The sequence below is a fragment of the Strix uralensis genome, chromosome 4 (genome assembly GCF_047716275.1).
Source record: "Strix uralensis isolate ZFMK-TIS-50842 chromosome 4, bStrUra1, whole genome shotgun sequence".
Classification (NCBI taxonomy): Eukaryota; Metazoa; Chordata; class Aves; order Strigiformes; family Strigidae; genus Strix; species Strix uralensis.
The window spans coordinates 94,784,567-94,797,541 of NC_133975.1; the positions used below are offsets into that span (position 1 = coordinate 94,784,567).

Sequence of the window (12,975 nt, forward strand, 5' to 3'; positions counted from 1 at the left end):
GCATGGTGGGATGGAAAAGCTTGACATGTGTTCTTTGAGGTATCTGCTTAGCCTAACTGATGCACATGGAAGTTCACGCCAGAGCAGTTTCCTGAATTTAATCGTGGCTGTGGGCAAGCAGAGTATTTGGGTGGTAGCAGTCTTTCACCTTACAAAGGACAGCCTGCTAAAAGATTTCTTTTTCCCCTTGCAACTGGGCTGCTGACACTGGAGCTGAAAATAAATCAACATGACGACTGTGTGAAGAGCTGGGCAGTGCAAAATTCTACCAGAAAGGCCTCTATTGAAAGCTGAGAAATACACAAAGCTTGGGGAACATTAGTAAGCAAGCCTGCTGGTTTATAGAAGTGCAGTGGGGGCATACATCTCTGGTCTCTACAATATTAGTTTATATTAAGCTTTATTCTAAGAGTGATGATTACATTGGCTGGGTTTCAGTCCCAGTGCCAAAGATGCCAAATAAATATCAAATACTCTCCAGGGCTTCCCACCACCCTTACCCACTGCATTTGAACCATGCAAATTAGACAGAATTGACATTGGAATGCTTATGGCTGGGAGAGAACAACGTATTTCCCATCCTAGGGGCATTTTTCATCCTGTTTATATGAATACAGACATGCTAGGCATATATTGCTAATTCAATGGGTTACAGAATATTCAGTGTGCAGGCACTCAGCCACTGGCCTGATTTGTAAGGTCCAAATGTGAAGTTAAAACCATATGGGTTCACAAGCAATCTATACTGAAACCAAGTGGCACAGAGGTGCCACCCAGGAAGCTTTTTGTCTCGAGCAAAGATGGCACTGCTTTCTTCTACATTTTGAAAGAGGAAAGCAGGGGATCAACATTACTCTCAATAGGTTGGAGCAATACCCACAGAAGTAACACATGCACAGAGGCACCTCCTTCATCTCTACACCCCTATGAACATGAGCATGTTAGTTGTTGTGGCATCCCTGCACACTAAACCAGCACTGACTCCTTTTAAAGTCGGGGGAATTCAGAACCATAGAAGCCTTGCCTAGTCAAGGCAATATAACACTTCTTTTACAACTGTCAGTCTGTTCTCAATGGCCTGTCCTACCTGTCCTGCCACAGCATTGCAGCTGCCGCACTAAGGGGATTTGCTGTTATCAAGCAGAAGGGGGAGACAAGACCTCAGCTTTTCTCCAGTTCCCCAGAAATGCAGACTTCTGCCCACCTCTTGCAACGGGCCTGACCTGATGCTCCTTCCAAGAGGGATGAACAGGCAGCCTGGTCAGAGGGAAGGGCCATGAAAAGCAGTTCATCTCCTCATCGGCAGGCTGGCTCCAGCCCCACAGCAAAAGCGCAGCGCTGGTACTGCCAAGAATTCGGTTCGCATTCTTCACTCCCCGTGGTAGCCACTAGGCCACACGGTCTCCTTCAATCCATTTGCATTTTATTAGGTCTTTTCATGCACCAGGGGACAAAAGAACAAGCCACTTCCTCCCACTGAGCTCTCATTTCACACTTCAAATGGACTATACTAACCTTTATGGTGGAGCAGCTGCCATGGAGGAGGGGTGGGAGGAGGCAGGCAGGGCTGGGATGACAGGACAGAGCAGTGCCTGAAGACTCCTCTCCCAGCAACCCAGTGGAACCCGAATCAGTGCAGAGCAGCATCTTTCCCTCTCACCCCACCTCAGAGGCACCCGGAGCTCTGCAGCCACCTTGGTGGCATTCAGCCTGAGTGCTTTCTGGACTCACCTCCCACCCCCAGTAGGTGCTGCTGAGTTAATAGCCTGTACCATGTCCGTAGTCAGAGCATCAAGTAAGCTGGTAATAAATTCAACTTTCTTCCCTTCTGGGCAGCCTGCAGAAAGAAAAGAGGAGGTTTAATGCAAGAACACACAGGATTGGTCTCCTACCCCAGTTCAGCAAGGATCAGCCAGAACCTCCTTTGTTTGTAACATGGCAGCCATCATCACAGTCCCTAAGGAAAGGCAGAAGAATCCCTCAGTGGGTTTCTCTGCGTCGCAATTTGTCCTGCAGCTTCTGTCCAGGCACACACAGGGTCACCAATAATATCTGGCAGGAAGACCATGTGGTTAGCTTTATGGCCTCTCCCAGTTCTCTACCAGCATAACCACAGGGATGTGCTGGAAGCGCCTGGCATATGGGAGTTCCCATGGTGACACTTGCAGAGAAGTTTACAAAACAACTCATTACCTCCTGGATCATCTTCCTCCGCAAACATGGCCTTTCTGAGGTCCTAACTGACAGCTTAAAGCTTCCCAAAGCACGAGCCAAAGTGAGAACTGCTTCTTGCACTCTCTTCTTCAGGCATAGAGAGTGTTGCCTGCCAGCAGCTACCACAATAATTCAATTCTTTGCATGATCGCACTGCATGGGAAATACGTCAGTCTAAATCAACACGTGGTAATCGCTCCCAGTCACTGCTGGCTTAAGCGGGACAAAGTGGGCTGAAGACGAACTTGGTAACCATTTCCATTACCTAGTGTTGAGGTAGTCAACCCCCCCTCACCATCATAACCACAGACTGACAGAGCCTCCTATCCTTAACAGTGCCAGCCTGTTATGGCACAGCTGAGATGAAATTCTCCATCTCCTCACCTCTATGAAGCAATCTGTGCTGTTTCCTTGCTTCTTAAAGGACCAAAAGCATGTCTCATTTACTACCACATTAATACTGCAATAATTGCTCTAGCCTATCCAGGAACAAGCATACTTAACTTCAACCCACCACCTCCAAAACTGCTGTCCAAAACCCACCACCTCCCATCTTGATATGACAGAGAAGTTATCACCACATCCCTTACCTCTTCTCTTTCCCAAACCACATGCACTACCAATTAATCAGCTGATTAAGGCAACAGACATCAGAAAACAGCCTCCCTCAGCAACACACAGCAGTATCAACACTTTTTGCTTTTCACGGACAAGCAGAGAAGCACGTGCACCCCAAACAGAGCACCAGAAACTTACTGTAATCCCTTGACAGCTGAAAGCAGCTTGCAAATTGATCTGACAAAACTCCCTCCTTTGCAGTATTACAGGCTCAGTTCTCTGCAATAGCTAACCAACAGTCCCTTGCCTGTCTCCATATTATGTGCATTACACACACGCACACCCTTCAGCACTTGTTTGGCACATGGTCCAGAAAATGTCAGCATTGTAATGGGTAAGCTGCTATGGCAGCCAGAGTAGACCACTCACTTAAAGGAGCTTTTTGTTGCAGTAATGAGAAGGTTGAAAAACCATTTGCTAGAAGTCATCTCCCTGGGGCCTCAGCATCTCACCGTCTGCAGGAATTAGCAGCTTGCCATTTGCTATGTGCAAGCAACATTTTCCTTCCTTCTTTCTTTCTTCTGGCCACAGCCATGGCAGAGTTTGTGAAGAGGGTATGTGTAGGTATGCAAGGATGTGGACTTATGTCTCCCCCACCTTGGCCTCTGCAGAGTCTCTTCACACTGGCCAAGGAGCACACTGCCTGCAGCAGTAAGAGTCTGAAGAATGGGCAAACCTCTAGAAAAGGAATAAGGTATGGGGTCCCCTTTGCAGAATTGAGTGCAAATGGAATGATCGGTCTCAAATTAAAGCAGGAGTTTTTCTTAATATTCAGTTCTGCTAAGAAATGAGCAGAAAAAGGTAAAGAGAAATATCCTCTCTCACTCCCTGCAGTTCTGGTTCACCAGTGAATTTTTGCATACAAGAGCAGCTAATCAAACAAACCTCAAGTCTGCATCAAAAGATCATGCAGCACAGCATCTCTCAGGCAGACAAACCAGGATCAGATCCTCCATCTCCTAGTTTCTCCACAGACAAGGATATTTTCAGTGACAGGAACCATCATGCCAGCCAATGCAGCCAAGCACAGAGCTGAAAGTTTACTCAGGCACAGAAAAGTAGCTTGAGCTGAGAGGGGAACTCTCCTGGAGTCTGATGCTGGGACCAGACCACTAAGCTACAGAGCATCACGTGTCCTCTTCTGTGTCAAGCAGTTCCTGTCCCCTCGTCCAGCTGCAGTGCAGAAAGGGAGGGAGAAAGGAAACAAAATCATTCTGTCTTCCCTGAGAGATCAGAAAGATAGTCTCAAAGAAAAAGCCCAAGAGCAAAGGATTTTCACAGAGGAGTTCTGGGGAGGCCAGGGAGAAGTGCAGAGAGAGGCAGTAAAGCAAGGAGAGAAGGGGATGGGGAAGAAAGGAAGTAAGGTTATTCTATTTTAGCATGATTTCCTAAGGAAATGAGCCTTAATGCAATCATTTAGCTGGTTTCCCTCACCCTAGCCCCCAAAGTAATACTTGAACCAATTGGCCACTGTCAATTCGAATCTAAGAGGGAGGCAGATAGGAAATTTCTACATGACTTGTGAAAATGAGGAGCTGCATAGAAGAGAGTCCTGCTGAGGGCAGAGTCGCTAAGCAGAAAGCTACGGGGCCCGAGGTCAGGAGCCAGCGGGAGGAGAATTAGGAGACACAGAAGGCATATCTGGAACAAATCTCATTTCCTTTGCTAACCTGCTCAGGGACAACTCAGTTTATGCTAGTCCTAGAAACAGCCAGGAGAAAATTAAATGGATCCAGAGCTACCAGCTCTTTCTGCAGAGTTCTCGGTCTCTACCAATCCTTCATAGTGGAGAGGGACCCACTGTAGCTTCTGTTTTCAAGCAGTCAGCCCCCATCCAGGAGAGCAATGGCTGTCAGTGAGGGTGCCTCACTCTGCTCCTTCAAAAGGCGGCAGGAAGGAAAAACAGGGCACAGGCAGATAGGACAGCATTTTTAAGAGCTGCACACCTGTGCCCAGCATATCTTCCTAGCAGAAATAAGGTAGGCAAACAGTAAATTATGGCTTGTCACTCTGTTAAGAGGGAAAAGCAGAATATAAACCAAGCAGCAATGGGAGATAAAGTGGGTCCCAGGCAGAAAATAAGGGATAAAGTACAGCTAAGTGAGGAGCCAGCATTATTTAAGGGACCTTAGTGCACCAGGAATATGACCTGCCTGGTCCATGCAGTGTCAGGGAGCCAACTGGTCCCCTGACAATTGCCAGGTGTGTCCTCTTTCATTGGTTGGGGGGCACCAAGCTGCTGAAAAGCCCTGCTAAATGGAAAGGATCCTGTCCTGGCCAGGTTTTGAAGAAGAATTTCAATGCTGAGCCCGTTCTTCCCCCAGGGGACCTCCAGGCATCCAGGTTTCTTTCCTGAAAATTCTGATCCCAGACATGTTTTCAAAGGGCAGACAGCAATAAACCGTCCCCCAGGACACTCCCAGCTTTTTCCAATTCACTGCTGAAACTGGAGGTGATCCAAAATTACACAGAATAAAACCCATGGTAAAACATGCATGGTGAGGGAAATCCCCCATCTCCTCAACAATATTCTTGGCCTCTTAAAGAGTCCCAAGGTGAGACAAGGGAAGAAGGCAGAGACAGGATCTTGTTCCTCTCTGACCTGGAAGTTCTCTGTCCTTGAATGGATCATCAATCTCTGTGCTCTTCGATCTGGCATCGCTTTCACACACAGGGGTCTCATAGCTGAAAAAGGAGAACAGCAGATGCTCAACTGTGTGATACAGCTTTAGCGTCATCAGATGGTTGCTAAGGAGTTGTGTCTTATCTGCTTACTGCAGGGGAAACCAATAAACCTGCAGAAGAACTATTATTCTCAAGCATCTGTCTGCTTATGGACAGTCAGCAACAGCAGCAGAAATGGAGAGAGAAGGAAGAGCATACTCTGAAGTCCAGTACCAGCTACCAACCCAGACTCACAAACAGCACAAGGGCCTCTTCCAACTCTTGTGGGCACAGGCTGAGCTTTTTCCCAAAGCCGTTCATGCTCTGCAGAATCACTGTATCTAGCAGAGTTCAGGACCCAACTCCTACTGGCCTGTTTTTATAATTGCCAGACCCACAATTTTTTCCAAACCCCAAGTGAGAAAAGATTTCCCCTAGTAGTTTTAAGAGACAGAGTAACTTAAAGAAAAATCTATCACTGGCTTAAAATCTGTCAACTCACAACCAAGCAGTCTTCTAAATCTGTACTGGTCAGGATCCAAGTGGCTGCAGCATGGAAGTATAAAGCAGAGGATAATGCAACAAAGCCACTTGTCTTTTCACTGCTCATGCTCCTGATCTGTACTCTTGAGCAAAGCCCTGGTTCCGGCTACTACCCAAAAGCTGCAAGTCAAAAATAGTCTGCTTTGCATGAATACTTAACACAGAGGAAAGTAAGGGCAGTAGTTACTACACACCAACTCCTACAGAGAGGGAGCTGCATAGTAACATTCAATAGGGAACATCACGTACGGCACTCCTAGCTCTAAGGAAGGAAGTACAGAGCTGACTGCTCTAGAAGTAGAAACTTATCTAACATAGCAACAGTATTTTTTTATATTTCATCTTCTCCAGGCAGGCATCTCACCAGGCCTATAGCTCTTACCGAGTGGAAGTACCAGGCAGGGGGCGTCCCGTGTCCACCAGAACACACCAGCAGTACCCAGTCGACTGGTGGCATTGCACTGGTTTGTAGAGCCCTCCGGGAGCACACTCAGGGATGACGATACCCTCGCGGGGGTTCTGCCTGGCCTCCTCCAGGGCGCTCTGCCTTTCCTGGTCACAGGAGTGAACTTTGTCTGGAAGACGGGAGGGAGGTTGGAGGGGGAGGAGAAAAAAAGTCAAATCAAGATCACCTTCCTCAGCTCAGCAGGCTACGGGTATCCTTCATATCAGGAGACCTTTGTGCATTTCCTTCTCAGCAAACACCAAATGTCTACATCCCTAGGGACTCAGGATCGAGAGCTCCCTCCTACATTTAGCTGTGACACAAGATTATGGATTATAGACATTGACTTCCAAGTGCCCAGCAAGCCAGGGACAGCGGGAAAAGCTGTTCCTGTTCGCCTGGGTTTTGGAACAGAGCTATCAGATAACAATAAGTCACTGTTAACTGCAGCCACGGGGTAATCATTTCCCAGATGATGTTTTCGCATACTGAGGGATCCTAAATTGGAATTGTATTTTCCAGTTAAACAAAGGAAGCAAACACCCTGCCCTGTCCCACTATCTTTTTCTCCAGACTACAACACACTTTTCCCTCTCAATAGCATCTCTCCAACACAATCCCAAGAGGAAAAGAACGTTATGTTTTAACATCTTTTTATCCAGTGCAGAGAGCACCTGCACACACCTCAGCCAGGAACAGAACAGAATATCCCATTCTACCCACGCTGCCATCACCTCTCCAGCAGACTTCACCATTGCCCTCACCTGGAAAACAGAGGGCACCCAACGTTGCTTCCTACTGAGGGGTAGGTAGAACCCTGTCACTTAATAGCTTATTACACAGAAAAGTTTATTTCCAAAGACATCATCAACCAGAGAACAGAGTACACAGATGGCACAGACCAAAGAACAGAAAGAAGCCCAGAAGTGGCTTCTGCAGCCAGCCTGGCACCTTTGGCCCTAATGCTGTCTCTACAACTACCACCTGCAGAGGAGTGATGGATGCATGGAGAGGTGCCAGGCTGCTGCCTCTTATATGGACCAGCCACAAAACCAGGAAGAGATGAACAGAGTACCCATGGGATGTTAAGACCTATTTGGCTCAACCGCCAGAAGTTCCCCATTACATGTCTTCAAACACTCTGGCCCTTTGAGGAGCAGGAAAATTATTTCAACTTTAGAAACCACTGAAGGTATCACAGAAAGAAAAGAAGTATGCATGAAGGGCAGAAAGCAGTCAAGGCAGCTGATCATAGGATTTAAAACATGTCTAAGTCTAGGGTAAAAAAAGACAACAATGTAACTCCTGACTTTTATCCTTAAGAGAGTGACAAAAAAAAGAAGCAGGAATAGTTATTCTTTCCTTCCCTAGCTTCCCTCTCCCTTGCAGTTTACTGTGCTTTTTCTTTTCTTTTTATAAATAAGCCACAACATCTGAAATTCCTTGCCACAGCCAAGAATCCCCTCAAGCTTTCAGGACATAAAATGCTTCAACACTGACAGGCAATGACACCACAGTTTCATCCCAAACCTGCAGATGTTTGCATGGTCAGCCAGTAGACATGGCATGACCTCAGCATCCTGCCCCCGGGACAGGCTCAGCACACAACTAACACATGCTCACTGTTTCCATGTATGTTGCCTGCCTGTCTGTACCCCATCAGTTATGTCTTACAATTTTGGTGATAAATTCTAGTGCAGAGAGTAATTTTTGTTCCATATTTGGGGAATGGAAGGGGTGCTGATTCACAACTTGAATTCCTCAGCTTGGTAGCAGCAGGTACAACACAAAAAACTCCAGCAGGTTTGCACAGCGTCACCTAAGTACAGCATGCTTTGAGTACCAGAGGCACTTCTACTGGTTTCTAATTGAACTGTAGCAACTAAAGAGTCTCAGAGGCCCAGAATGGTCTCCCTCTCCAGCATTTCAAATCACTGTCAAGGCTGGGAATGTGAAGGGCACCTGAATTTTGCCACACACAAATCCACACAACCAAAGCACAGAGTAAAAACCTTTAAGTGTCGGCAAGTCTGACTCAAGCAGAGAGAAACTTGATCAGGAAGGAGCAGGAGGGGATAAAGTCAACAAAAACTGAAAGGGAGCTCAAGCCTCAGCTGATATTTAAGCTGACTTCACTTTGCTGACAGATTTCATATCTGAAAAAAAGGCCCCATGACTGTTCCCAAGCTGTACGTGGACAGAGAAGTCATTGAGCGAGAGGCCTGCAGGCTCCTTAACAAACCACTTATATCACAAGGGGCCCGCTTACCCACAGTCTGCCGACAGCAATTCACACCTTGGCCCTCAGGTGAGGAGGATCATTCATGCAGCTTGGGGAAGCAAAAACAGGGGCAGAAATCCCTATCATCATTTTATATAATAAGCAAAAGAAAAAAATTGTGCTGAAGAGAACTACATTCCAGGAATTTTTCTGTCTAAATACTCAAAGCTTCCTGAGTGTACAAAGCCAAACCAAGACCTCTCAATTCCTTTGAGTCTTTCAAAACTAGCACTAAAAATTACTCTAAAAAAAAAAAAGTGTTTTTTTGTGCGTGTCATATAAAAAAAAAATGCTACTTTTATTGAAAAAAAAAAGAAAGAACAAATGTATTTTAAGGAGTATGTTATTTGACATACATTTGCTGTTAGGTATGCAAGTTAGACAGAATAAATGTACATATTCACCCACACGTTTGTAATATGCCATAGAAAATGGCAAAAAATTCTCTGCACATATTACCAAAAATCTGTGGGAACTGAATAGTCACAGCATTTACTACCAGAATATAGAACTAATTAGTAGTCCTTCCTGTTTGAAGGGTGTTTAAAGGCTGAGTGAAACAAATCTAACAGGTTTTGTTCAGTTGACATCAAATAGATGTAATGATGTAAAATCTGCCATCTGATGATTGCATGTGGGTCAGTGGCCTGTCATTAGCAATGATAGCAGTACAACTGAAATAGCAAGGAGATCAGATTTTTTTCATTTCTAACATACATCTAGAAGTAGTCACTACGAAAGTCTCATCTATTCCACTACATCCTGAAGAACATAAACCAGACATACTGGGGCAAACCCAAAGCCTAACTTGTCTGCTTCACCTCCAGCCATGGCCAAAAGCAGGAGCTTAGAGGAGAAGAGGACAGAACAAGCATATACTTCTTTCCCCCATGTATTTCATGTCTCAACCAGCTGTGGACCAGAAACTTGCAGAGACAGACACAGATTTTGTACTTAGTGAGTAGCAATGGTTTTTCCCTTCCACAGTTTGCTATGTCTCCCCTCATAAACTTTTATTGACTATGACATCCTACAGCTAGTTCTGTGGTTTGACTACATGTTGCATGTGGAAGACAGCACATCCTTTGGTTTGATCTAAACCTGGCTCCAACTAGTTTTGTTTGCTGACCCTAGTCCTTCTAGAAGATGAAACAGTGAACAGTTTGCAGTCTCCCTCCCTGCCCCTCACTGCTTTACAGATTCCTACTCACCTCTTCTACATGCTGAAGAGTTCCAGCTGACCCAGTTTTTTCTCTGAACCCTTTCCAGATCCACCATACCTTCCCTGAGCTAGAGGGGATCAGAATAGCAAACACGTTGACATTAAATGGAGGTTCTGACAACACCCTTGCGGAAAGTTCCTTCAGTGACATCTGTCTACTAAGCAGAAAAAATATTAACTAGCACTAGCCCCCAGAGAGGGTCTTTCCTCCAGGCTACCACTCTAACAGCACTTAATTCCCTTAAAAAATAAACATGAATATTAACAGTTGGGGTGTATTTCAACAGCCAGCAAAATCAGCTGGGAAATCCATACCACCAGCTTCCCTAGTATGGGACTTGGCATGAACTGCATACACTGTCACCCTGAAAGACAGTCTCATGGGTAATGAGGGGACCATCAAATGCTATCCCAGTTCCAGGACACTGAAGTCAGCCTGTTCCAGTCAGACTGCTTTCTGGAAACTTTGCTGTTGTTGCCAAGGCCATGTTTATGGAGGGCAGTGAAAGCCTATCGCCAAGCTAGAAGGTTTAATGCCAGCTATGAAATTAAGCTGCCATCTTACAAAGAAGCATATATTTATTATATGTGCAGGGTACTTAAAAGCCTATTCCCTGTTTGAGTTAATGGGGGCTGCAGGCGCAGAAAGATAAAAAAGGATTTCCCTCTTTCCCTATATTAAACATTTAGAGAGAGAAGAACATTTAAGACACCAATCAGTGGGACAGAAACAGTCTTCCCAGGACCAACACCCCCCGTTTTTTTTAAAGGCACTGTCACATTCCCCTGTTTTCTGTCATCTCTGCTTTGACTTAAGACAACCATCAGCAAAGAAGCTGAGTAACACTTGCCAACTTGCTGTTGCTGGGGAGCGAAACCTTTGGGAGACAGCAAATCTAGATTACAACAAATCCAATGACAGGAAAAAAAGATAGGGAATGCACGCACACGCAAAAGGAGAGAATCACTGGCAGAAATATCCGTTTTACCTTAACTGCTCAGCTCTAAAATGCTAACTGCTTGTTCCTTCTTACTCTTGACTGCTTCTAACACTCCCTAAAACATTTTTTAAAGTAGTGTCTCTGAAGCCATGAACTATTGCAGGAAAACAGGGCTAGGAAATCTGCAGTTGTACATTATTTATGCAACAATATTCCCCTAGTAATGGCCTTTTGAGAAATACATGGTCAGATTCATAAAAAGGTCTCTCATTCCCGGTCTCTTAAGTACACACATTCAAACGTACACCCAGTGCCTGCACAATAAAAATAAAAATGATGGATGAGGTAAGGAACTCATCTGACTGTCTAATAAACTAGATGGTTATTAAAGAGATGGGGTGTTTGTTTACCTTACAAAGCTGAGAAGAGAGAATGTCTAGCAGCATCTAACCAAAGGCTTGTGCTTAACAGTTCTCATGCTCAGCTTGCAGGGCTAGATGCAGCCAACGCACTGCTCTGGGGATGAGGCAGCCTTCCCCAGCTGCTCTCCTGACACACAGAAACTCTCATTGCTATCAGAGCCAAAGCACCAAGCATCAGTCACTGGGGCTGCGAGGATGCTGTGGATGATTAGGGTGGGACATAAGGAAGATCTGCCATCCAACCACAGCAGATTATTTTTTTAATATTGCCTTTCTGACCCAATTTTTTCCTTATTAAAAGAAGAGGGAGACTGTAACACCAAAACCAAACACCTTGGAGAGATCCCTACACCCTTGAGACAGGAGTCCTCCTTCCAAACTAGTCAAAAGAGAGAGTCTAATATCCCTCTGTGCTTCTGTCCAGTTCCAATGAACCTATGTGAATAGCCTAACCCCAGAGCTACAGGCTATGCCAGGCAGGGCAGATTTCCTTCTCTTTCCCTCTCTCATTTCTTTTGACCAGAAATTCTGTCTGGACTGGGGAAACTTTTCCCATGGAGTTCCCACAAAAAGCTTCAGTTTTAATGAACAAGCATTCATCACAAGGGGAGGAAAAGGTCTTTTACTGAAGGATTCTTGACCAATCCCCATTGTTAATGCCGCAACAGGGACCTGACTTTAAAATACCATTTCAAAAAAATCAAACGCATGCCTCTCCTAAATTTTTTTTGTTCAACTCCCAGCTTTTCCCTCCATGAGGAACTAGTGAAGCACAGAACGAAAGGCAGCAGTATGAATATCTAGTGCCAAGTTCCTACTGACATCCTGTGCCAACCCAAAAGTGAGGACTAAGTGTCTTTGTGCCTCAGTTTTCCTCTCAGTGAGAGAAAGTGTTTGCCTGTCTCCCAGGGAAGCTTAATTCAAACAGGATTGATTTCTCATTTTTATTTAGCCTGTCTTTACACTGCTCTGGCAGGGAAGAGGAGCCTTGAAATGGTTATGTTATCATAGTACATACACCAGCTTAAAGGTGCTTTTATGTTGCATAAGGGAGCTCTAATGCGAACAGGACCCAGGTCCGCTCTGAGAGAACAGGTGCCTCATCCCAGTTCGGAGCCTAGGAAAGTTGTGGGCAGAAAGCCCAGCCTCATTCCACAGAGAAAGTTCAGCACAGTTTAATCAGCATCCCAAACCTGCATCCCTTCTACCTCAGAGGAAAAAGAAAATTTGAAAAGCCTTGGGTATGGAAACACACAAGGGCTGGCAGGACTAGCAAAGCAACGTGGTGAATAGGCAGTAGCTGCCTGTCCCCCTGCGGAGGGCTGGGGGTGGAGGGAAACAACCCCTTCTGTGTTTACTAGGAGCACGATAACAGCTGAGCAAATACAGCTCATGGGCATAGCATAAATCTCTCTGCACCTCTGTTAGTCATCGGTACTGCTACCTGCTCCACCCTGTTCTGTCTGGGACTGTGGTCCTTCCAGGGCATTCTGGCTAACATAAAGGTAAAGAGAAAAACAAACCTCGCAGGTGCTTCCACACTGTACCAGTTGAGCAGTCCTTGCTTTACCTTAGTACTCACTCAATTTCATTTCCCAAAGTGTAGGCTACAGAGGAAGCAGAGG

At 45.6% G+C, this 12,975-nt stretch overlaps 1 protein-coding gene across 6 annotated transcripts in view; it reads right to left on the bottom strand.

The window, feature by feature from the left end:
- Positions 1-12,975, bottom strand: part of SMOC1 (SPARC related modular calcium binding 1) — a 133,624-nt gene that overhangs the window by 20,035 nt on the left and 100,614 nt on the right. For 5 of the 6 annotated variants that reach the window (XM_074868005.1, XM_074868008.1, XM_074868007.1 and 2 more), the window contains exons 8-10: positions 6,422-6,614; positions 5,435-5,517; positions 1,732-1,837 (exon numbers count right to left, since the gene is read on the bottom strand). In XM_074868005.1, coding sequence (XP_074724106.1) covers positions 1,732-1,837; positions 5,435-5,517; positions 6,422-6,614 — 382 coding nt within the window. The remainder of the gene's footprint in view (positions 1-1,731; positions 1,838-5,434; positions 5,518-6,421; positions 6,615-12,975) is intronic. The other variant, XM_074868009.1, reaches the window with a different exon arrangement.